The 25560-nt window shown below is 39.4% G+C and overlaps 2 protein-coding genes across 2 annotated transcripts; one reads left to right on the forward strand and one right to left on the reverse strand.

Annotated features, from left to right (window-relative positions):
* Positions 1 to 6509: 6509 nt before the first annotated feature.
* On the reverse strand, positions 6510 to 12120 carry LOC148905903 (ragulator complex protein LAMTOR1-like). Its single transcript, XM_089039346.1, has 6 exons — positions 11953 to 12120; positions 10543 to 10616; positions 9799 to 9885; positions 9540 to 9617; positions 8487 to 8607; positions 6510 to 7891 (listed from the first exon to the last, which is right to left on the reverse strand). Exons 1-6 carry the CDS (start codon positions 11992 to 11994, stop codon positions 7799 to 7801), a joined length of 495 nt encoding a protein of 164 aa, XP_088895472.1. The 5' UTR covers positions 11995 to 12120; the 3' UTR covers positions 6510 to 7798.
* Positions 12121 to 12576: 456 nt separating this feature from the next.
* On the forward strand, positions 12577 to 25386 carry LOC116303570 (uncharacterized). The gene is made up of 17 exons (XM_089039329.1): positions 12577 to 12879; positions 12993 to 13084; positions 13684 to 13769; positions 14150 to 14226; positions 14480 to 14663; positions 15060 to 15211; positions 15879 to 16002; positions 16199 to 16316; positions 16923 to 17028; positions 17324 to 17467; positions 17708 to 17792; positions 17882 to 18054; positions 19313 to 19392; positions 19540 to 19866; positions 20159 to 20373; positions 20450 to 21333; positions 21627 to 25386. The coding sequence occupies exons 1-17, from the start codon at positions 12844 to 12846 to the stop codon at positions 24036 to 24038; spliced, it is 5295 nt and encodes a 1764-aa protein (XP_088895455.1). The 5' UTR covers positions 12577 to 12843; the 3' UTR covers positions 24039 to 25386.
* The last annotated feature ends 174 nt before the right edge of the window (positions 25387 to 25560 follow it).

The following is a 25560-nucleotide window of genomic DNA, read 5'->3' on the forward strand; positions in this document are numbered from 1 at the left end:
GTTGCTATAGCAGCAGGCAGCCTCTACTTACAATGGCGGGCTACGAAAAAGGTAGAACCGCCAACATATCACGCGCCCGTGCAGGAACCGGCTGTTAGAAAAAGTAAGATCCCTGAAATGGAGTAGATTTATCACCCGTGGCGACCTAGATTTTCCTTCTCGCTCTGTAATATAATGTCAACCGCGTTATTGAAAACTGTTGAAGAAGCAGCTATCATTACTTCCATCGTTGCGGGTATTGGTTGGGTAGGTAAGAAAGTGCTCAAAGAAGACTTTACTGAAGACCCAAGCAAGAGCTTCGCTAATTTTGCTAAAATGACCGCTGCCGTAGGCGGGGCTATCATGGCAAAGAATTACCTACAGAAGGAAAAGTACATTCCTCAGTAAGCGTAGCTTACTTCTAGAAGGGGACTTGTCCCCTGTAATATAAATGGCTAGCGTGGTCGCAGGTGGAGTTATTGCAGCTTTAGCATTCACTGGAGCTAATTATGGTGGTCAGTATTTGGATAGATTAGTCAGAGGCGACAAAAGCGGAGATTTAGCCGCCGAAAGGAAGAGACACGACTTAGCGTTGGAGAAATATCAGCGGGACGTGGCAGCTTGGAATGAAAAAAGACAAGCTTACAGGGATTGGTTGGACAAGAACTACCAAGACAAAATGCAGGCGGATAAGAACTTCGAAAATACAGACTACGCCTTTAAACTTTATGCGCAAGCACACCCCGCGGCATTGACGGGGTTAAGAAAGCCTCAGTTCAAGAATTACTACCAGCCTTCTAAGAAACAAAAAGATAGTGAGTTGGTCTTCGTGGGAGTCGCAGGGCTGGCGGGAGGCGTAGCTTTGGCGTATCTGCTCTAACGAAGGGAACTGTGTTTCCTGAAATATATGATCGTCTTTTTGGAAAGCGACAAGAATAACTTTACCACTTATCTGAATCCCCCCATCAAAGCCCATAAGGTTCGGCTGGTTAGTTGTTCTTTGTACAATTCTTGGTATAATCTAGTCAATGGTATGGTCACCGTGCATAAGGGGTCTAACAATTACCAAGGCGTAATGCTGCCCGATGGACATTACACGCCAATCACCCTTGCTAAGGAGCTCGCCAAGCGCGGTTATACTCTCACCACGGGATTGCCGCACGAAATGACCCTCAAACATAATCTTCCTAACAATTTCTCGGTAACCCTAGGAAAAGCTGATGCATTAGGATCTTTACTAGGTGTCTCAGGCAAGACAATTACCAACACAGCCATACCTGTGAAATGGAAAGTCGCATCCTCTTACGAAGTCTATTGCGACTTGGTCCATAGTTACAACAATGGAGAAAAGTCTTCTCTTATGTCCAAGTTTCTGCCCAAAGGTAATCCATTTGACCCAGTAGAATACACCCCCATTTCTTTGAGCTATGACTTGTCTAATTTGGTAGAAAACATAAACATCACCATTAAAGTGGACGGAAAGACGGTGGATTTCAACGGACGTAAGATCAATCTTGTCCTATCCTTCGCTTGAATCAAATTCATATAATGGGCCGCGTAGAGGACAAACTCAAAAGGATTTACTATGGACCCGAAGGCTATTGGAAAGGAGCGTCAGCTATCAAGAAACTCGCGACCGCGGCCAGGGTATCAGAAGAAACGGCTAAGAACTGGTTAAAAAAACAAACCCTCTGGCAGGTTTATCTTCCCGTGCCGAAGTACATTCCCAGGCCCAGCTTTACCGTAAATACCCCTAATGAAGTTCATCAGGCGGATTTGCTTTTCTTACCGCACGATAAGGTGAGAAAAAAGACCTATAGGTACGCTTTGACCGTAGTTGATATCGCAAGCAGATACAAGGACGCCGAACCCATAACCAGCAAGGATTCTGGGGAAGTCGCAGAAGCCCTAGGTAGGATTTATAAGCGCGTCTTGAAATGGCCCAAGCTGCTGCAAGTGGATGCGGGGACAGAGTTCATGGGCGTGGTTACCAAAACCCTGAAAGACCACGACACCAAGATTAGGAGAGCCGAAGCAGAGTACCACAGGGGTCAGAGCATCGTCGAAAGATTCAATAAGACCTTGGCTGAGCGTCTCTTTGGGTACCAGTATTGGAAAGAGCTGGAAGATCCGTCCAAACGCAACAGGGAATGGACTCAGCGGCTCCCCCAGGTCGTCGCGGCTTTGAACAACGAGGCGGCCAGGGCTACGGGAATGAAACCCAGGGATGCCATAAAAAAGAAACACGTGGAACACAAGTCCTACGTCAGAAGTTCGAGGGCGGTCGGACTGAAGGAAAAAAAGCTACCCCGCGACATAGTGGTCAGATACCTCTATCAGCCGGGGGAACTCGAAGGTGGCAGTAAGAGAGCCACGGATCCTAACTGGTCTTTGGAAACGTATGAGATTTCGAAGTCCGTCACCAAGGAAGGGCAACCCGTGTTGTATTACCTAAATGGCCCAAGTCGTGGATTTGTCAAGGAAGAGCTGCTCATAGTCCCCAAAGACTCAGAGTAGTGCAGCTCCACGCGCCCGATTACACTCTAGGCATGTCAGTCTTACGTTGCCTCTGCAATGCCCGCGTTTATTATTTATGCGATCCACGGAGAACTGCTGATCATCATTCGGGTCAAACCTCCATAGTAGAGGTATGTTACATTTGGCACACCTTGCCCCTTTCTTATAGACGTCGTCCACGCATAGGTCGAACTTTATCCCCGCATAGCGGGGATCTTTGCTCTTTTCTTCGTCGTGCCGCTTGTAGCGAAGGAGTTTCTTAGCAATGTTCTCTTTGGCTACGTCCTCTGGGGTGCGGTCGTAACGCAATTGCGGACCCCAGGCTCTCTTTAACTGTTTGGCATACTCCACACGGCTTACGGCGGTGTAAATAAGGTTGCTCCAACACAGCCGCTGGTCTATGACCCATAAGGTTTCTTTTATGGTAAGTCCCTGCGCGCTATGGACTGTCATACAATACCCCAAGCGCCAGTCTGGATGGGAGGTTATTTTTTCCACCTTTTCTATGGGCACCCAGGCTTTATCGTGAGTTACGGCATTCTGCAGTTGGATGTCGGTGCCTGGCACCCATACGTCTCTTTTTTGCATTCGGGTGTCGTGGGGTTTATAGCAGACGGGCACGGGATATGTAGGGAATCGCTCGCGGTGTATATTCAGCAGGTCTTTCTGTATGCGTGATTGTGCTGCGCGCTTGCTGCTCAACACCAAATCCTTTGGATGCCACGCGTGAAGGAATTCCTCGTATTTCTTTGCTCGTACACGTTTGCGAAGTATCTTGTTTTGTTCCGCGTCACTGAGGCCCCGAAGTTCCGCCTTTAGGTTTCTTACTTGATCCTTACTGCGGTAGTCGGTGTTAATTTCTTCTGCATAGTCGACCATTTCTTTCAACCATTCGTGGGGCATCTCTCCGCAAATAGGCGGTGGCTGGCAGGGGTCGCCGGCGAATATCACTTGACATTTCCCGCGTAGGAAGTCTACGAACTCCTGCAGGATTTCTAATGGCACGGTGCATATCTCATCCCATAGTATTACCGGCGGTATGTCGTGGCTTGCTTCCGGCACCCACTTTTGACCATTCCAGCGGAAGAAGCTGTGGTACGTCTGCGCATCGTAACCCATCTCCGTTAATTCTCGCTCCAGACGATGCGTTGGTGTTAACACCTTTATCTTTGGAAATAGTTTCAAGACACGCGTAGTTTTACCACTGCCACCGGTTCCGTAGAGGTAAGAGAAGCGTTTGTAAGATATTGGATTGGCAACCGACGGTAAAGGCTCCACAGTGGGCGTTATTGAACCATGTGTGTGTTCCCCGTGGTATTCTACGCGTTCTCTCCAGGCCTTTATTTCTTCGTCTTTGACGCGCCATTGACCGCTCTCTGCAAGTTCGTCCTCTGTATAGAATTCCTGCATCTTTTCTAACACTTCTGGCTTTACATACAAAGAATCCGTGGCTACGCGTGGGATATCCTCTTTGTCAAACCGCAACAGCATTGACAATAGATTAATGTGCGCATATGCTAACATGCTGGCCCGAAGATGGTAATATTGCGGGCGATGATCTTGGTAATAACACAGCGCATTCCATTGCCGTTCCCCTTGGCCTTCTATGAAATAATTCCACTTCTCTACGGACACCATGGTTCCTTGCTCATGCGCGCGTTTTATTAAGAAGCTCAACTCACCGTCGTCTGTTATCAAACGCCGTTGCATGTGTTTTTCTCCTTCCTTAGCGCCCTGTGTGAACTTTCCTATGACAACCCGCGCTGTGGGGTTGTGCTCTGGGAGCCATTGTGTGAAGGCGCTATGGCAAAGTATGGCTTCATGCGCTGTGTATGTGAGGAGTTTAAGCTCTTCGAGAAACTTCAGCAGGGGCACAGGGATCCATTCTTTCTCCTGTAGATGTTTCCCGTACCACGCGTAAATTATTGGATGTAAGTCTTCTGCTAACTCCCATGTGGTTAGTCTGACGAATCCTGTTGCTGGTGCGTCGTATTTACAGTCTAACGCGACACGAAAGAATTGTGAGTCGGGATGCCCGTATCTATCGTAATACTCCTTACAATCCCCAAGGCCTTTAAAACTGGCAGGGTAGCAATGTTTCATATCCAGGGATACGTATTGATCTTCGTCGTACTCCATGTTCCACAGACCTCCATGGCCGTGTTCTACACAGGCTTTGGCTATGTCTCCAAATTCTTTTGGGGTGGGTTTCCAGCCGTTTCTTTTCTTTGCGGCCAGGAAGTCCAAACTGCGGGAGCTAAGGACCTCATCTGAAAAGTCCTCACCAAGGGTTTCGCAGGCGCTTTGGATGCGCTGGTGTTCGCTCTCGGGCCGGTAAAGAGTGCCGTCTTGCGTCATGAATTGATTTCCTTCCGAATCCATTAGCCATATGGAATTCTCGTGGATCAAATCTATGAGTGGTGACCCCTTGTAGACCTTTGTCTCCTTCTTTCTTGGAAACCTAAGTTCTCTCCATGCGTGCGCGTTGTGTTGATAGATAACAATAGGCGCTCCCCGGCCTCCATACTTTTTCGTCCCTTCGTAAATGAAACCGTCGGTGATGTCCTTCACGTGTATGCGGCGTTCTAAGGCAGTTTCTAACTTTTTGATGTTTTCGATGGAGCCTCCAGTTTTACGTGTAGAATGCTCCCATTCCCTGATGGCTTCTCTTCTTTTTGGCGTAAGCTTACCGCCCCTAGAGGAATCTTCGAAAAACTCCCTAACCAGCTTCCCGACACAGTTACCAGGATGTCGCATTGGTCGCAACTTCTTAACATCCGGCTTCTTAATCTCGTATGCACCGTAAATGACCACGGTAACCGGGTAAGCGACCTCGTAGAAGAGCATGTCTATTCCCTCAAGTGCTCCCGGTCGTGTGTGCTTATTCAAAACGAACAGGTTCTGCTTACCAGACGCTCTGATAGGATTACGACCCTTTTCTATTATCCACTCACCGTCTAAGTACTTTACGAATGTCAACTCCAAACGGTAGTCACCGGCCGGCATTCTGTTGATTATCTTTTCAGCCATTTTGTGATTCATAGTTTTGTCTGTCTTTCCCTCCATAAATGTAGCGAAGACAAAGTCAGCGTCTGAGTTATCCATCACCTGATTTCCGAGCCTGCGCACAGTTTTGTTTTGAATGTCGTTGATGGTGGCCATGTATATCTAAGGAATATTTTAACCTCCGTTTGCGGTTCGACAACTAGCAGCAGTAAGGACACACCGCGGGAAATCCCGTAAATCTGCTGTACCCGCGTGCTTAATTCCGCGGGTTAAACCCGCAAATATACGGCATCGATCGCGAGTCCCCCTTACTGCTGCTTGAGTGATACTCGGACTGAAAGGTTCTAGCAGCTCGTTTTGGTGTGAGACATATTCACGTGCGTTCGACATGACTGCCTCTGATCTCACTTCTCAAGGCCCATCACGCGTGCGTGTACTATCGCTTTCAAACCGCGACAGAAGCGTGGGGAAGTAAGAATTTTTACGCCGAAGACCATCGTCTTAGAAAATGCAACTTTAAGTGACAGTCGAGTTTCGGAAAAGATGATCAGAAACTGAAATTTAAATCGGAACACGAGTTTTCGTAACCGTCACGCCCGTCGATCTCTGCCACACGGAAACTCAGTGCGCTAGTGTTTAAATGATCTGGAAATTTTGGCAAAGTACTTGTGAAGCACTGGCAATAAGGTTGAGAAAAAGAAAAATCAGAGCCATAATAAGTATTTATCGTAGGTCGATGCAATCAATTTATTTTTTTTAAGGAGGATAAAGGGTCATTTATAAAAGTCATGTACCGTTACATACATTTAAAATTTCGTTCTAAATTTTAATACATTTTTTTCAATCACACCCAACAGCAAAATTCTTATTTTCCCATAAGCTACCATGTTCTTATTCAGTACAACAAAATGAAAAACGTCTATCATGTTGTAGCTAACAAACACTGGCTATCCTACAAGAGGATGTTTTCCTTCCCTTCCATAAAAACAGAAGACAAAAAAGGCCACTTAAAGCATAATTGAAATATATTTTGATATAAGATAATAGGCAGATAGAGGTCTAGTAATGAGTATTGAAGAAACAGAAAATGCGCGCATGTACTTTGTGCAGTTATAAAGCACGCGAGGGTTGGCAGAACACGAGAGAAGTGTAGCGGAGTGCTTCTCGACACTTCTTGAGTGTTCTGCCAATCCCCAAGTGCTTTACGACTGCACACAGCACAGCAAGCAGATTTTCTATTTCCTTTTATAAAATACGAATTACAATAACCGTTGTTTTAGATAGGAATGACACAACTGAAAGTGCGCGAACGTGCTGGGTGCTCTTATAAGGCACGCGCTTCCAACCAATCAGAACGGGAGATTAATAACAGTTATATTATAATGTCATGCATTGATACTAGATGGCGTCCTTCCATTCAATAAAGCTGGGCATTATCGATTCATAGTTATTCATCCAATGAATGCAAGTGCTCAACATTCAAAGAGTATCCAACTATGTATACTTTGCTAAAGAGAATGATTGCAATAAACAAGTATGCTACTATAGAGTGCAAGAAGATATAACTAGCTAAAAACTAGTGTGAGCTGCGTCGGTGTTTCTAATGAAACAGTAATGATAAAAAGGTAAATTATACACCGTGAAAGGATGAAAAAATTTACTGACGTTTCGGACGCTAGTCCTTCGTCGAAGTATAGAGTGCAAACAATTTATCCGTGAAACACTAATTACTAAATTGTTCAAAATAGTGCTAGTTAAACAAAAGAAAAGACAACAGAATTAGGATAAAATAGAGTATAGTAAGTTAGTATTACTAATATTTCACGGATATAGAGTACAAACACTATAAGTGTGTAACATAAATACCACTAAATACTGCTAAATTATGCTAATCCTATAGTTTTCTATTGTTTAATTAGCACTATTTACTACTAAATAATGCAAAGTGTTGCACACTTTTAGTGTTTGTACTCTATTGTTTGCACTCTACTAACTATACTATTATAAGATTCAGTGTACTTCACACTTTTTGTTTATTCTAAGCTTTCTAATGTCATTTTTGTTCATGTTTCATTTCCTTGAGTAGCATTTCTTTGTTTTCTAGAAATGCCTTTCAAAAAGTTAAGGAAGTTTAATGAATGTTTATTGGAACCCAGGAAGTGTTATCATATGTATGTATTGTAATCATCCTACATTATTAATGCCAAGGTTAGTCTCCAAGCAGCATATTTTATGTCGGTCACCGGCGTTGAGACTCTTGATTATTTTAATTATTCCTAATGATGTGATAGATGAGCTATGTTGATCCAAAGGTTACAACAAGAGGTTCTTTGTGTTCAACATGGAATCCTGACAAGGCAACCTCGGCTCCTTTGGACGCAGATATTACCTGGAAAAATAAAACGAAATAAGCCAATGACCAGGTATCATTCTCTTCAGAAGATACAGGTCTTGCATGATCACATGATGGTGGCCGTATTGGGTACTGTAGCAGGATGAATATGACAAGCTAATATGAGAAAAAATTCAATTTCCCTGAGTAATTTAGGGATTCTATAGTTGTGCTATAGATCTAACATGTGCTGATAAGTCAGATATGCAAAACATCTATTCTTTGACTTGATCGGACCGAGTTGATCATTATCTTCTGTAGTCAGTATTATTGGTAAACAAAAGTACAGTAATTAATACTCAAGGCATTGATGTGATATAAAATGGGGAAAAACGTATTACTGTATATGTTTACCTGCCAACATGGGCAGAAAACCCAGGTTTTACTAGTACATAAAATTGTGAGAGGATGTTGATACACATTACTGCAACATGAGCATAAATATTTAAACTAACTACTTAAACTCAATTTAGAAATCAGTTATTTTGCCTCAGCTATTTCCATCAACAACAACAACAAAAATTCCTGGTTGCCTACAAATCAAAATATTTTTACTAGTCTTGAGCATCAAGTAATATTGTTTGATATTTACCATATTTATGTCTGCTACAGAAACTGGGTCAGCCGAAAGAACAGCATTTGGAACACTGACACCTTGAGGAAACGGCTTTCCCCTTGGAATGCTACTTGTATTAACATTAGACAACTTTGATCTGAAATGAGAGTTGGAAATAAAGCATAATTATTATAAAGAAATCCTTCACTCACAATGCTTTGGCCGGTCACAAAAGAAAAGAAATATTGTTAGCCCGGGGAGGTACGGAGTAAGCCAGGAGTCAGCCGGAGACCCTAAAAGGTATGCGAGGTCTCATTTTCTACCCTAAAAGGTCTCTTTTCAAGAGAGTCCTCCCCAGGAAAGGTAGTGAGAGTGTTCACCTCTTACTAAATCAGTCCAGGTTTAATTGACCTATTTCACTTTCTATTGTCACATGAAAACAATCTTTTGGTTTTGGTTATAATGCTAAGAATCATGGCTATGGATGGAGAATGTGGGGTAAGATTAGTCCAAATTCTTATTTTTCTTCACCATTCTTCCCCCCCCTTATGAACAAATTGTAATGTCATAGTGAAATAGGGAAATTCTGAGCCAATATATGTGGAACCACAACCACAACCCATTATCAGTAGGTTGCAATTTCCTCTAGATTGCTTTCTCAATCTACTGTATCCAGTTGGAATTTAGGATCATTGTTGATTCTACGGGTAAGAAAACTGGGGAAGTTGGAGTAATATACATATATGTGAGCTTAGAGTGCAACAATGTACAGCGTACACATAGAGTTTTCGTATCACTGTGAAAAGCTCTTAGCACGAACACGGACGTGACATAGCAAGTGATAAGCCAGACCAATCACATTGCTCGAGAATTTACTCTCAATCCAATCAAATACCCAGAATACACCATAAATATGGCACAGACACGGTCACACCAAGGTCATGGTACTGTCAGACCAATCAATTTGCACTAAAAAAATCAGCCAATTAAAATCCTAAAAAACATCACGGTCAAGGCACGGCACACTTACAGCACTGAGCTTTTCAAAGCCATGAGAAAATTGCTCTAATAAAATTGAGACAAGCTTACAAATATAATCTCGATCTTTCCATATATTCTGTCCGTTCTAAACTGTGAGGTTCTGTTGATGAAACATCTATCACTTTGCTGCAAGTAAAGATGAAAAACAGTATTAAACATGAGAGCATCATGAATCATTACCATTTGATAATAATAATTTATTATTTATATAGTGCAAAATACATATAATAATGAGTCAATGCTCTTAGCTTACTGCATGCAGACTTGCAAACTATATTTTTACTTGTATTTAAAACTATTTCCTTACTTTGCGGTTTGATGTAATATTCTGCTAAGCATAGATTGTTCATCAGTCTTTGAAAGTGGTGTTGATGCACCATGTACACCATCATCTCTAAAGGAACAACAATGATATTAATAATGTTAACCTACTACTGTAACTGGGACATGACACAGAGTGCATGTCATGGTGAACTTCTTGATATCTGCTAGGATAAACATTCAAATTTTATCAAACCTGGAAACAACCTCTGTGCTGATCTAAGTCAGTAATGTAGAAAGGTGAGGAAGAGAGCAGAGAGATCTAACAAACTCAATTCACAAGTAATGCCAAGTTCAGGATTCAAATTCAAGACCCCACAGGTTAAAATTGAGTGCATTATGTATACCTCTACAGGGTTCCTCTACAGCACCCTTGATTTTCATATCATCAGCAGTATACACCCAATTCAAAAAACGTTGTCATCGCCAAAGGTGATAGGCAATAGGAGATAGGTGGAAAGCGATAGGATATATGTCATTCCAAGATCCAAGAATAGCTGGAAGGACTTGTGTTTCTTCTTCTTCTTCTCGTCAAGAGTATGGACCTTCGTGCTGAGACTGATGCGATGTTCTTTGTATTCAACGAGACCATTTCCAAGTCAGAATGAACTAATGCCTATCGCCTTTGACAATGACAACGTTTTTTGAATTAGGTGTATACCAAATGAGAAAAGGGATTATTGGGCTAGAATCTTACGACTCCAGTTGCCTTTTATAGTGGTTTACTTACCCTGCTCGTTGACTGTTAGGTATCGGGGCTGTTTGGTCACCTGCCAAAAGTGGTGATCTTTCATTCGCCTGCCCCTAAACATCACAGTAAACAGTCAGAAAAATGAAAGAGATTTTGAGAATTCATACAAAATGCCATTATTTCTGCCCGGTACAATTTCGCCTCTCTCAGCCCAAAGATAAACAACCACTTTTACTTGACAATAAAGAAAATAAGACTAATATATAGAAAGATTCAGGAAATATCTTTTAGAAATTAGCATAGTTCATCATTGTTGGCAGAAAATAGTTTGTTTTTACAAGAGATAATAGAAAATACTTGAAATTCTTTGCTGTGGTACACAATACATTGCACATCGAGATTCCAAAAAAATATCCTACTTTCTACTTGTACTTGTATTTTCTATTGATGAAATATCAATAAACTAAACTAAACTTGTGTCAGAAGACCAATTTCACATCAAAATTCTTCACAAGCTCTATCAAACCTAAAAAAATTACGTGTAGCAAATAATGTCAAATAAATGGATCCAAATAATGTTGAATGTGAAATTACGTTGACACAGATTTATCACATTTTTTTCTTCATCGTTTTGGTTTTCAAAACCGGCACTTTTTGCTTCAATAGTCTAGTAGCTCAGCCAATCAGAGTGCAGGAATTGTGATAGACCATGGCCAGTAGTAGGTTACGTATCAAGAAACTATTACGCAATGTAGTTTCACTGTGCAACAAGTTCGTAACTCAACTACAAACAAAGAAATAAATTATTCTTTCAATCGTATAATTATAATAATAATTGAGTTTAACTTTATGGACTTTTTCAGTATCCATATATACTGTAAGGGTAAGTTGCAAAAAAAGCTGCGAAGATGCGACAATGTTTTTCAGGGTTCCAAAAATACTATTGTTTTGTGAGATAGCTAATATAGTAAGCTCAATAATGCAACAACAGAAATTATTGAAACTTGTGCGGTACGAAAAAAGAAAGAATGCAATAGAGTGCTCACACTAAATCCGTGAAACAAATACTAATTTTTAGCACTAAACACACTTTTTATTGATAATTAAACAATAGAAAACAAAGGATTCTGTATCAAATAGTACTAATTAGTACTATTTAATGTTCACGGTTTTAGTGCGTGCACTCTACAAAATAAAATTTTATGATTTCAATGTCCACAAATTGATCCATAATCTCTTAGCTTTTTCATTCAAGAAAATAAAAACAAACCACTTTCAAACATTTTATGAGCATTCAATGCATAAACGATCACAACGAATGATGAATTTGAAATTCCCAGAAGAAAATAATGGAATTTTAAGGTAAACTAGAGAAAGAAAAATTCTTAGGTCTTTGAACAGACGTGACCGTCACATGACAACTTTCTACTCTTGGACTGAACTACAAACCTGATTTGCATCATCATCGCTCCCACTAAAACAACAGCCCATTGAACCACTTTACTCTTAGATCCCTTAAATACGATCGGTGGCTTCTTTTTCTTGATTTTTGGGGCTGTTTTGACTAAAATAATCAAAGAGTTGAGCAACTTTTGGCCTCTTGGATTTCTTCACAGGAAACGGCACAGGAGTGGATACCAAGTACATTAGCATATTACACAGGGATCCCAAGGGTGCTGAAAATATTGTTATAATATAATATGATAGTTTTTTTTAAATCACTTTAGGGTTTAATATAACTAAAGTTTAACATCATGAATTGTTATTAAATATTTTAAAATACATAATTCCGAAATTACGCAAACCTTAATCTTTTGCCATCAGGTATAACACAGGAATCCCAAGAGTAGTTTTTTTTTTTTTACTTTCTAAAGTACTTTATATTTAAAACTTAATCTTAAGAACAAAATTTAAATCCACTTTTTTACTATAAAAATCTTTTAAATGTAATGTATTTGCTTTTCTAAGCTTTTCTAAAGTCCAAAACGACAGACTGTGTTTGGGTTGCCTGTGTAGTGGTAACGACTTATCGCAAAGGTTCATGGGTAATTAAAAAATAACCGCCAACTTCAAAATAATCTCGGTTTGGATTTCGTTCTTTTTCGAAAAAAAGGCGCCCAAACACTCGACCTATTTTCTTTTTCTCTTCGACTTATTTTGCTGGGTGTTCATTGATTTACATTCTTCGTAAATCGGAGAGTCTTTTCTTGGGATTTCACTGGAGAATTTAGAATATATTTTTCGAATGTAGTCGTTGGACTGTTGATTGTGCGTCTGTCCTGTGTCTTGTCAGTTGTAGGTTAATTTATTTATATTCCATCGTGTTTACAGTAAAAAAGAATGAACCGAGAAAGAGCTGATGCACTTCTTCAGTGGGTAAGTAGTTTAATTAAAATATGTACTCTGCAATTTCAATACGACGTCTCCTACATGTAAATAGCCTACTCTTATATCTGTCTCATATTTTTGTCTTGATTTTCCTTTATCAGGTCAATTCTGTGTCTGGTACGACAGTAAAATCAATCAAAGACTTTTCGAACCAAGAAAATACAAAAATCCTTCTAGATGTTCTGCACCTAATGTAAGTACCTGTTACTAGTCTAGAGGGGCTTAATTGCATTTATTTTCCATACCCCCGTAGGTCCTCAATGGGGGGGAGTGTGGATAAAAAATGCAATAGCCCAATGATAAGCAGCGTAACAAATTCAAATCTCTATTAAATTAATTTGTATCATGCATAAGAATTTATTACTGGACTAAAGGCTTTCCAAGAAAGAAACGATTCTTAGATTTGATGCAATTTTTTATATTTTGGGTGAAATTTCATACCCCCCACTCCCATATTCCATCGGGGGAGGGGGTTTGATGCTCTGCAAACTCACTAGTTGCAAGCTGCGTGCTGAAATATTGCTTTTCACTGCCGTCAATCAACAAAAAATCAGTCGGTACCTTTTATGTTCTTGAATGATGGTTGCAGTAAAAAACCAATTTTACAATGAGCTGTTGAAATGTTAGCCTCCTTCGCAGCCATCCTTGGGGTCGTCACTCAACGTTTTCCTACCCGTTGCGTGACAACCCTAAGAATGGCTGCGAAGGAGGCTGTTGAAATGAGAGAGTTCACAGAATGTCGAAAACTGCAGTAAGGATCTTAGTAAGATAGCTGTTATCTTGTCATTACAGTGATAAGGATAATAGGAATGAAGGTACCAAGGCACAAGATAGCACTGTTCAGGAAATGGTGTCCTGCATTATAACTTATCTTGGAGGTAACTTGATACTAGAGTACTTTTTAGGCTTCAATGGCATTAAGTTTGAAATCAAGATCAGTTTTTTGACTTTTTACAGTACACCAAATTGAAAACCAAAATTATCAGGTTGAAAAGTTTCTAAGACCAAAGGGAATGCATTTTTCTCAGACATTGTTTCTAGTAACCAAAGCATGTTGTCACTCCTCATGTATACAAACATTCTCCAACAAATGCCCAGGACATCAAGTGCCCAGAATACTACCCCTCGTTCTTAAATAGATGAATGTTTTTCTTCTCCAATTTGATTCCAAGATACCTATAAAATTTAATTACACATGAAATGCAAGATTCTGTTGAAGGAGAATCTACTACTTACAACCACTTTCCTTGTCTTGCAGGAATTTATGATAACTTGGACGGGATTGTTTCTAACAATCTCATTGTGTCAAGAGGAGATGAGCTGGAAATTGGAAAGGTAATTTTTGGCTAATGTCAATTTTGAAGGAAATACAATTAATGTTAAATCTCATGAGTGAGTGTAAAATTTTATTATAGAAACATTTATTAGCACCAATGAAATAAGACATTTCAAAATATACAAAAATTTTATTGTGTTGTCCTCCACATCGAGGACCACTCTCCTAAGACTTACTCTTTCCCTCAAGTTTTCACTCCTGCATTGAGTAAAAACTTGAAAATAAAGAATCTTAATTTGACTTTTTTTCCAGCTTATAATTTTGCTGCTGTGTGGAGCAGTCCAGGGTAACAATGTCTCCCATTTCATTGAGAAGATACACAAACTCGACAACGAGGTTCAGTTTCATTTGAAGGTTATAATAGAGAACATCCTACAACAAGTAGAGAGTGGGCAGCTATGTTCAAGGTCATTAGCAGATCTACTTCATGAACAAGGTACGGGACAGTGGGAAGATTTCTAAATGGGTAATGCTTAATAATTATTATTATTGCATTATTGCATTTTGCAACTGCGGAGAACCTGGAGAAAAACCCTCTTGGCAAGAGAGAAAACAGCACATCAAGCTAACATATACTCAACTGACATATGTAGTGAAACAGCAGTGACATGAAACAGCTCTGTAACAGTGTATGATAACTACAGCACCAATGCTATTCATATAGGATTGCAATGGTAACTCAATGTATTAATGATAGTAGTCTCCCACACAGCTGTTATTAGTATTATCATGCAACGTTCATTTCCCTAAAGTGAGTGTTGCTTGGACACTTACAGCAGCTGCATGAGACTATAATGGCTGATGTGATTTAAATAACATTTTTTTGATGCAGTGGTCTTTAAGGACAAGCAAGAATGTAGCAGTATACAAGATTGCGTATTCTCTCCCTCATTAACCAACTCACCAGTTAAAGAGACAGTCTTCTCTAATTCTCCTCTCATGTCTCTCATGTTGTCACCACAAATGAAAACTAAACAACAACAGGTAAAAGAGTCAAGGTTACAATACTGTAGTTGCATGGCTTAAAATAAAATTTGGTCATCTGATAATAACTGGCCAGAATCTGAACTTGTCCAGTTAGATCTTTGCCTTGCCAGTCAATTTGGCAGTAACATTGAGCCAGAAATGAGGTATGGCCCAGCTAAAACTAATTTGGCTGGCGATGGTTAGTCATAATTTTAAGCCCTGCAGCACTTTTCATTTTTCTCCCCTATAACTTCCACAACTTTTAGATGTCTGCTGGGGTTTTTGCTTTCTATCAATCAAAAATTACTAACTTATAGTATCAGAAATTTAGATAGCAGCCATAAATTAAGAAAATATACCATCCCTGGAGTTGTTTGAGTTGAAGAAGAATGAAAAGCTAGTTTATTCTATATTGATTTCTGCATAATATGCAAGGCCACTGAAAAATTATCTAGACACATGTTATTTAATAGACACTGCACTAAAACTAAACTGATTCGTGTACCCTTGTACCTTTCAATCTTGATCATGACTAGCAGTTTCTAGTTGAAACTGTGTTGTTGTTTTGAATACTAAAACGAGTGAATAAATTAATACTATTAACATTTCGGAAGTAAGTTCTTCGTCAGAGCAAAAGATGACATAGATAAGGTATTTATAATTGTATTTTTTTGTGTCTACACAGTTTACTGCAAATAAGCTACACCAGAAAGTGAAGAAGCTACAGATGGACCTTGATACTCAGAATCATTTGCAATGCACTTTAGAAGATGATCTTGCAGAGAAGAACCAAGAGCTTGACAAAAAAAGTATACAGCTTAAAAAGCTCTATTTTACTGACTTCGTTTATTTAACCCTAAAAGCAAAATTCTGACATGCTCTTGTAACATGAAAGAGTAAAATTACTCTTGCACATATTGTAATAACGAAAGTAATGGTAAATTTGTTACGATATCTTGAGTGGACTATATGTTAATCCTGTACTGAATGTGAACATTTCTTTAGATGCAAAAATCAGAGAATTGCAGAAGGAACTTGTGCAGATGAGGATGGTGGTTGATGAACTGGAATCCTTAAAACATTTCAAAAACGACTATGAGAGGGCAGAAAAAGAAAATAACAAGTATGATTATACTAAATTGCTGAGAATATATGTCAATAATACATAAAGAAAGTCAACTTTGATAAAAATCAACCTTAAGGATCAAATCCCATCTGGGCTCCGATTTTTTCATTTCTATCAATTTTGGCTTTCTTCATATAATTCTCTATAAGGTTGATTTTTTTCTATAACATTGGATTGCATAATACATTCGTGCGTGCTCTTCTGCCTATCTATGAGGCAACTGAAGCAAAAATACATGCACAAACAACTTTTGTTCTTACTATGTGCGCGTAAGAGAGAGGCAGCAAGTAGCCAAACATTATACACTTGAGACATTTGTGTGCTTTCATTTTTTCGGCGTATTCCTTTATTAGACAAGTATAGGAAAAATACATGAAGAAGCACAGCAGCTAGGCAACTGCTCTACTACGTAAGTGCGCGTAAGAGAGAGAGAGACAAGTCTAAGATAAGAGAGGATCCTTTTTCATCCTTGTGGTTAGTTCTACTGTATGTTAGCGCGAAGTTGATTGTTGCAAAATGTTTGCCTAGTTCAATTATCGCTTTCCCATTCAACTCCTCTCATTTGTTTTGTAGTTGAAAATGAATTGATAATTGTGTTTTTAGATTAAAACAGCGAATCGCCGAGCTTGAAGACTTCAAAGTGCAGAACTCGAATCTCGAGGAAAGAACTACACGTTTTCTGAAGGAAAAAGACTTGTTCGAGAAACAGGTACAGTACTCGTAACGAGTAGAGCTTTCTATTTTGAGACTTCTTACTGCCTTGTTCAAGCGACTTTGATATCAAAGAAAGGAAAAGAGAAAGGAAGGAAGGAAAAGAAAGAAAGAAAGTAAGAAAGAAAGAAAATCATAATTTATTCATCTGAGTACGAAAAGACACTACCCAATATAAATCCAGCAGGCCCTAAAACATGCAATCCTAATACCTTGTAATTTTGCGCGCCTCCTAGATGTCTCCAGAAACCCAGGTCTAATAAATAAAGTCTAATTGTAATATCATACATCAGGTAGAGGAGATAAAGGTAACTCAAGCAAGATGTGAACGTTACAAGCAACAAGCTCATCAGTGGGAATTCCAAGCCAGTGAACTGCAAGCAGCATTGAACAGGCGAGAAGAAGAGATTGGAAAAGTGATCAAAGAAAGAGACGAAGTAAGCTTGCTCTTTTAAATGCACGCTGCAGTCGTATTCTTCTAGTGTGAATCATTCCTCGTACTAACATAATAATGTCTTGTAGCAAGAAAATTGTTGTGGAAGGTTCAAATGTTTCTGTGCATCATATTTGGAAGTTGCGCACGGAAGCACGAATCGCGCGCGCTGTCGACGCATAGTTTCTCTCCGCACTTGGCACCTAAAAGAAGAGCCTAATTGTCATGGTTTGTTCTCTGGTAGGCATTACATGCAGCAACAGAGTCAGCAGAGATTTGGAAGGCTCGTCAAGTCCCGGATCCAGATGCTGAAGACGATCTAATGCAAGGTAGGACAATTATTTAAACGTGCTTTACTTGTAATATAAACCCTTCAGTTCAACATTAACTTTTACTCGCCTTGTTTCAATGTTACCAGTTCCTCCAAGCCCCGTGAATTTGAAGGCACCAAATCTCGAGTCTCGGCTGATTGAATTGGAGTTTGAAAACGAGCGGATAAAGAAGCAACTGGCTTCCACCGTAGAACCACAGGAACTCCAACGTATCAAAGACGCACTGGAAGACATGGAGCAATCGAAGAAATCTTATGAAGTGAGTAAATATGTGGAGACGTCTAACTTTTGGTAGCATCTCTGGGACCATATTCTTAAGCATCATCGTTGGTATATTTTCTTGTATCATTATCATTATTTTCATCATTCTCATCAACATGTATCATCATCATTGTGATATATCATCGTGATCATCATGTATCATTATGTATCATCATCATATATCATCATCATGTATCATCATCATCATGTATCATCATCACGTATCATCGTCATCATAATGTATCATCATCATGTATCATCATCATGTATCATCATCATGTATCATCATCACGTATCATCGTCATCATAATGTATCATCATCATCATGTATCATCATCATGTATCATAGTCATCATCATGTATCATCATCATGTATCATAGTCATCATCATGTATCATCATCATGTATCATCATCATCATGTATCATCATGTATCATCATCATGTATTATCATCATGTATCATAGTCATCATGTATCATCATCATGTATCATAGTCATCATCATGTATCATCATCATGTATCATAGTCATCATGTATCATCATCATGTATCATCATCATGTATCATCATCATGTATCATCATCATGTATCATCATCATGTATCATCATCATGTATCATAGTCATCATGTATCATCATCATGTATCATCATCATGTATCATAGTCATCATCATGTATCATCATCATGTATCATCATCATGTATCATCACCATGTATCATAGTCATCATGTATCATCACCATGTATCATCATCACGTATCATCATCATGTATCATAGTCATCATGTATCATCATCATGTATCATCATCATGTATCATCATCATGTATCATCATCATGTATCATAGTCATCATGTATCATCATCATGTATCATCATCATGTATCATCACCATGTATCATAGTCATCATGTATCATCATCATGTATCATCATCACGTATCATCATCATGTATCATAGTCATCATGTATCATCATCATGTATCATCATCATGTATCATCATCATGTATCATCATCACCATGTATCATCATCATGTATCATCATCATGTATCATCATGTATCATCATCATGTATTATCATCATGTATCATCATCATGTATCATCATCATGTATCATCATCATGTATCATTATCATGTATCATAGTCATCATCATGTATCATCATCATGTATCATAGTCATCATCATGTATCATCATCATGTATCATCACCATCACATGAACTTCAGTTTCATTGATGCAAGTTTTATTTTTTTTCTTACAAGGAAAATTATGTTGAAGCGAAATGCAAAATTTTGGAACTGGAAGATAGACTGGCTCAGGTTCAAGACCAGTCTAGAATAAGGTAAGCCACGATTTCTCCAGAAAGAAAATTATTTTCATACCAAGTTGCATTCTCTTGAGTATGATATCTTTATTTACCACTAACTTTTGCATGTGCTGATAAAGAATCCCAACCCTTTTAAATTGTATTTTCACTATACAATTTTAGAGAAGAAGCATTACAAAGAAAACTCGAAGATTCCGAAAAAACATCGAATTCCACTAATGAAAAACTAGAAAACTCGCGTAAGGAGTTGAACCGCGTTCAGTCAGAGCTGATGGTATCTCGTCGAGAGGTCGAAGCACATGTGATTGCTATGGAAAAACAACGACTGACGACAAGCAAAGCTATGGACGACATGGCAGCTGAAAGGAAGACGGTGGAGGAGATGGCGGAGAAAAAGCTGAGTGAACTTCGTGGAGAATTGGAAGCTAATCAGAAGCAAGCCTTGGAATCTTGTGTACAAATGAGAAAAGATTATGAATCTAAGATCAGGTTTGTTAACCAGAGAATCATCTTCCCAAAGTTGCACCATGTTGGATGACTTTCACTAAAGGTGGTTGCTGGTTTCCTTTTTGTGTCCTCCAACATGGTGGCCATTGATCTTTCGCTCTTGTTCCACCCTTAATGCTTACATGCCAAAAAGAACTCAGTGTCCATTCGTACAAGGAAAATTCCCCTACTGAGACTGTTGCCTTTTCGATGAAGATTTTTCACATTTTGCATGCATTTATTTCTACTGACTTTCTATTTAGGATTTAAGCGTTCAATGACTTTTTGTTTTTAGGAATGTTACAGAAGAGCTCAACTCTATCCACAAGCAAGACAGAGAAGAATTGCTTCAAAGACTCGATGAGGCTGCCAAGCAAAAAGACACCATACTTGCTGAGTTCTCCCTTGAACGAGAAGACTTAAGACAACTCGTCAAGAAAGCTGAATACGAAGGGATCCAAGTGAGAGACATGTATGAAAACATGGCGGCAGATGTCAAGAATGAGCTCGGTAAGACAACAAATTAATGGTATTCATATTTAGTTGTATGATAACTAAGTGGTTCAACTATGACTTCTTGTTTCAGAAAACGAGATCAAGAAATACGAAGAACTGAACATTGCCTTCCAACAAGCAAATCTCTCATTTGATCAAAAGGCAACCAATTTCCAGCAAGAGAAAGATCGATTGTCTGCTGAACTAGCTCAGTCGAAGGAAAACGAAAAGCAGTTCATGGAGGATGCCGGTCGCTTGAAGGAAGAGATTGAATGTCTGCTCCAAAGCGAGAAGAACCTGAAGGAGAAAGAAATCAGCTCGATAAAAGAAATACAAGACTTACGAACGTCAGATCAAGATTTGAGAGAAGAGATTAATAAACTAAACGTAGAAATAATCACTTTGAAAGAGAAGGAATCAAAGCTTATAGAAAAAAAGAGCTCGTGTGAGGCAGTCATTGCGTCACTGAAGGAGAAGGAAGATATGATGTTGGAGGAGAAGGCACAAGTTAGTCTAGAGGTTGCTTCGCTTAAAAAAGATTTCACGACAGAGTTGAGGTCTATTACTGAAACCCTTGAGAAAGAAAATGAGGCAAACATGTCAAGAATGAAGAAAATAAACGAAGATTTGAATAAGAAAATTCAAGAAGCAAATAAAGAGATAGCAGAGCGTGGTCAAAGTCTAGAAGAACTTACTCAAACTTTCAGTAAGTTGAAACAAGATATGGATGCGACAGAGGCAAAGCTGCTGGATGTGACTCGCGAAAGGAATGATCTAGAAAAAGCACTAGACAAAGAGATTCAACTCGGAAGAGAGAAGGTGCAAACGTTGTCGTTTCAAATGGAGCAGCTGAAAACTGAGCATACCAATGCTGTACAAGAGATGATAAGCACATTGCAAGACGAAAGAAAGAATCATAAGAAAGAGAAAAAAGATATGGATGACGAACTACAGAAGGCATGCCATGGGTTAAAGGTGAGTTTCTGATACTGTTGTTTTCATGCTTCTGGTTTTCCTTCAAGAAACGAGAAAATATGTCTCGTCGTCTGAATTTGTCAGGGTTACAGAACTGTCGATTCAGTTCTATATTGTTCTTATCCAGAAATCCTGGCGTTCACTCGGGCTATTTGCAACAACGGCCACAATAGAATACGACACAATATAATTATGATTATACTGCAAAAAAACTCTTTGTGACTGACAGCTGCAGAATTGCTTGTGTCATAGTGACGGCTAAGTTAAATGATACTTGATATCTTACTTTTTAGGCTGCAGCAGACAATATTGAGGAACTCAGACAAACGATTCAAGAAAATGAAGAGAAAATGGCACAAGAAAAAGATAAAATGAAGAGATTGGAAGAGCAAATTGAAACCCTAAAGGATGACTCAAAAGAGAAGCAGAAAAAGATATTCGAAGAGGCGTCCAAGAAGAATGGCCAATTAGAAGAAGCTTATGTGAGCGAAAGAAACAACTGGAAGAGAAAACTAGACACAGCGACGGAGGAAGCAGTTGCCCTGAGAAAAGAAATGTTTGAAAGTTCACAAAAACATTCTGCTGAAATGATGGAATTAAGAAGGCTTTTACAGGAGAAAGAGGAAAACTACGGCAACGAGGAAAAGAAACTACGTGAGGAGATTCGTGGGTTTATTGCAAGTCTTGCAAATGAGAGAGTGACGAACAATGAACTACAGGAAAAAATCAAACAATCTGAAAAACAGAAAGATAAGATTGCCAAGGCTTTGGAAATCAGCGAAAAGGTGGTTAAAGAGAAAATTGAGAAGTTACAAGCCTCAGAGAAAGCGAAGATGGAAGAGTTAGATGCTATGAAGAATAGCTTTGAATCTGAGAAGAAGCTACTGGCGGAAGAAAAAGAACAACAGCTGCAAGAAAAGGTTCAAGAAGTCGAGAAGAGCGTCCTTGACAACGAAAAATTAACGAATGAATTGGAGCAAATGAAGAAAGAATTTCAAGAAGAAAAGGAGAATATAAACACTAAACACCAAGAAGAGATGGAGAAGCAGAAAAATAACCAGGCTGAAAATATGAAAATAGTTGAAGAGTTGAATAAAAATATTAAATTGATTGAAGAAGTAAGGCATAAAGAAGCTCAGGAATCGCAGGCAAAGATGGAAGAAATGAAAAAAGCAATGGAGTTAGAAATAAGTGAATTACAGATGAAGGTTAAAGAGAATGCCATTCCTTTGGAAGAGATGAAACTTTCGTTGGAGACTTTGAAAGAAGAGAAGGAAAAAATTACACCCGAATATGACAAATCGAAGGAAAAATGGAGCGAAAAAGAAAACGAATGGAATGGAAGAGTTAATGAGCTCGAGGAAGAATGCAATAAGCTCAAAGACAAAGAAGAAGAAACTATCAAAGATGAAGAAGAGATAGCCATGATGACAGAACATATGGAGAAGTTAGAACAAGAATATACAGAACTTGAAGAGCTTTTGCAAGAGGAACGACAAGTCAGTCGGCGCCTTGGCTCTCAGGTGAATTCTCTCGAAGCACAGCTCAAACATGCAGACTTGACTTTGAGAGAACAGAAACAAACTATCCAGAATATTCAGAACCAGTCTGAAAACATCAAGAAGAAGAAACAGATGCTTATTGAAGTGGATAAAGTCATTCCTGTGCAGAATGTCCAAGAATTCCTTGACGATAGTTCTTCTACTGATGATGATCCTGATATGAAAGTAGATCTGAACATACCAAACAGAGCAAGTACAACATCTCTTGCCTCTACGATGCCAGATTCCAGAAGATCTACGACTTCATTCAACAGTTTGTCAAGATCAAGTCTACGAAGTACGTCTAGTACTTACGGACGAGCTGTCGCAAACCGCCGACAGAGTGCAGTATACCTCAAAGGTAATACCCCACCAACACGACGAACAACCTCCAGTGCTGCCTTCTTTATTGTTGGTGATGAGTTCGCCAGGGACATGGAGGAGGAGCCTCTGGATCATGGGTACGACTGGGGAAGACTGGCAGAACTCGAGAGAAGAAACACTATTTGTCCTCCTCACCTGAAGACCTCTTACCCCATCGAGACTCAAACGCGTCCCAAATTGGAAAATGGAAAGAGGGACACTATGTTGAGCAGCATGTCTGATACAGGATTCAGAACAAGAAAGAGGAAGTCGCTTGAGGAACTCTCTGCTGCAACTGACTCTAAGCTTCGCAAAGACCAACCAAGTTCCAAGTCGGAAGGCCATTTAAAGCGTAGCAAGTCCAAAAAGTTGACGGAGAAGGTGACCTCCAAAATCAACTCCCTTCGCTCGAGGTCCAGCGAGAATCTAAACAAAGAAACGGAGAAGAAAAACAGTGGTGAAGGAAACATAGCATTCAGTATCGATATCACACCACCGTCGAACAAAACCTCAAAGAGCAATGTGAGCCTCAGATCTCTCAGATCAAGAAAAGGGTCCGAAGCGGCGGCAGATGAAGCAGTAGAAAAAGAACCAGTACACTGTGCGAACGCCGCCTTTACCATAGAAAACTCTCCACCTAAAACGAAAACCAACAGCTTGAAACCAAAGAGACGCCGCACTATAAACAGATCAACTGCATCTACCCGGCTTGTTGCGGAAAAAGACAGAGAAATCTGTAAGACGGAGAAGAAGAAAGAATACCTCAAAAAGAAGCCGCTGCGACAGACTAACATCAACTGAAAAGTTGCTTTGAATGACACAGAGATTAGGTAGTTATTCTTGAAGGTGATTATATTGTATAGTTTTATTAGTAGTTTTAGTGTGATTTTATAGTTTAAGCACTAGTACTCTGGGTGGGAAATCTCAAGTTTGCAGCCTTTTTACCATGGCACTCTAACTAGCAAGGTACTCCTTAGTGCAAACGTTGGCCCCCTCCTTTGATCGCTCCGTTTATTTGAGCCACAATGCAGCCCAAAAAAAACAGAATGATCAAAGGAGCCAACGTCTGGACTAGGTGCTCCTCAAGTTTCACATCATCGACAGCCTAAAACTCTTTAAAGGCGCGATTTCACTTGTCTTGCAACTGTTGCGACACAAATTGCAAGAATGCTTGAAACGGTGCACGGGGACTCAATCTTTGCATCAGTAGAAATGAATTTTACTTTTTGCAACGATTGGGTGCTGCAACTTGTCTCGCAACATTGTTTTCAAATTGCGATGTAGGTTACACGCTGCAATGCTCAATGCAACTTATCCCAGCGCCGTTGCGGGACAAGTTGCAATGAAAACGTCTCCGTGTAATCGCGCCTTAACTATGGCAAACGAATGTCCTTGCATTGTGCGGCTTGTTATAAATCAGGTAGTTTAAAGACGTAATCATATTGATTAGATATGCAATAGCGTTTTAAAAGCAGACAAGCACAAGTTCATTACGACTCTCGCAGGAATTTTAATATCAATAATTATTTGTCAACCAAATTATGCCTTCGTCAAGACACAGTGAAGGCCAATAGGAATGGGAAGTATAATTTACAGAATGGAATTCGTGACTTGGATTTTCCCAGATAAAATAAGATGGGAAATTTCTCCTTTAAACTAATGTCTATCAATAACAAGGACATTTCTTAGGGTGAAAAAAAGGATTTTTTGCCTTTCAGCCCTCTTCCATTTAGCCTCCCCTGCAGCCAGTCATCACGCAAGTGGGAAGGAGCGTTGCGTGACAATACTAAGAACGGCTGCAGAAGAGACTATCTTCCATTATCTATAACGAAAATATAATAGGTTGAACATATACACCTGTAAATACAATGATAACGAATATTACGCAGTGTTACTTAGTAATTTAGCTATTTTAGTAAAACGAGTAAGAACAATTAGCATTTGTTAACATGAAATTAAGATTATCCTAGTGCCAAGGCTATATCTAGCTTGTTTTGGGTTTCCTTGAGAGATAGGGGATAGGACTTGTCCATAGCTATTGTAGTCACCCCCATCTTCACAAAAGTGGATTAGCTCATCGTTACCTTGTGTGCAGCATATAGAATCCTGGTGTAAATACTAGCATCAAATAAAAAGTTTGGTAGACTAAGGTGTTTTATATTGTTCATTAGTAGACTAGCCTGTTTTGCATACTAGAACTCGAGTTGAAGAAGTTTGCAAAGCAGGCTAGTACTACAGTTTGCCTAGCATACGTTTCTACTAGGAGTATCATTCTTCCCCCGCCCCACCCTAGATGAGATGTCAGACCCATTGAAGGGAACAC

This window comes from Actinia tenebrosa, unplaced genomic scaffold, assembly GCF_029948245.1.
Source record: "Actinia tenebrosa isolate PJP-AT-01 unplaced genomic scaffold, QUT_ActTen_1.0 PGA_scaffold6__47_contigs__length_16458017, whole genome shotgun sequence".
In the NCBI taxonomy this organism is placed as follows: Eukaryota; Metazoa; Cnidaria; class Anthozoa; order Actiniaria; family Actiniidae; genus Actinia; species Actinia tenebrosa.

Coding starts and splice junctions, on each gene's coding strand:
- LOC116303570 (XM_089039329.1), top strand. CDS start 12,844: ATGAACCGAGAAAGAGCTGATGCACTTCTTCAGTGG. Junction 17,793..17,881: donor TGAAGACGATCTAATGCAAG/GTAGGACAATTA, acceptor CAATGTTACCAG/TTCCTCCAAGCCCCGTGAAT. Junction 19,867..20,158: donor GATTATGAATCTAAGATCAG/GTTTGTTAACCA, acceptor TTTTGTTTTTAG/GAATGTTACAGAAGAGCTCA.
- LOC148905903 (XM_089039346.1), bottom strand. CDS start 11,994: ATGGGCTGTTGTTTTAGTGGGAGCGATGATGATGCAAATCAG. Junction 10,617..11,952: donor GCGATGATGATGCAAATCAG/GTTTGTAGTTCA, acceptor TGTGATGTTTAG/GGGCAGGCGAATGAAAGATC. Junction 9,886..10,542: donor CCTAACAGTCAACGAGCAGG/GTAAGTAAACCA, acceptor TTGTTCCTTTAG/AGATGATGGTGTACATGGTG.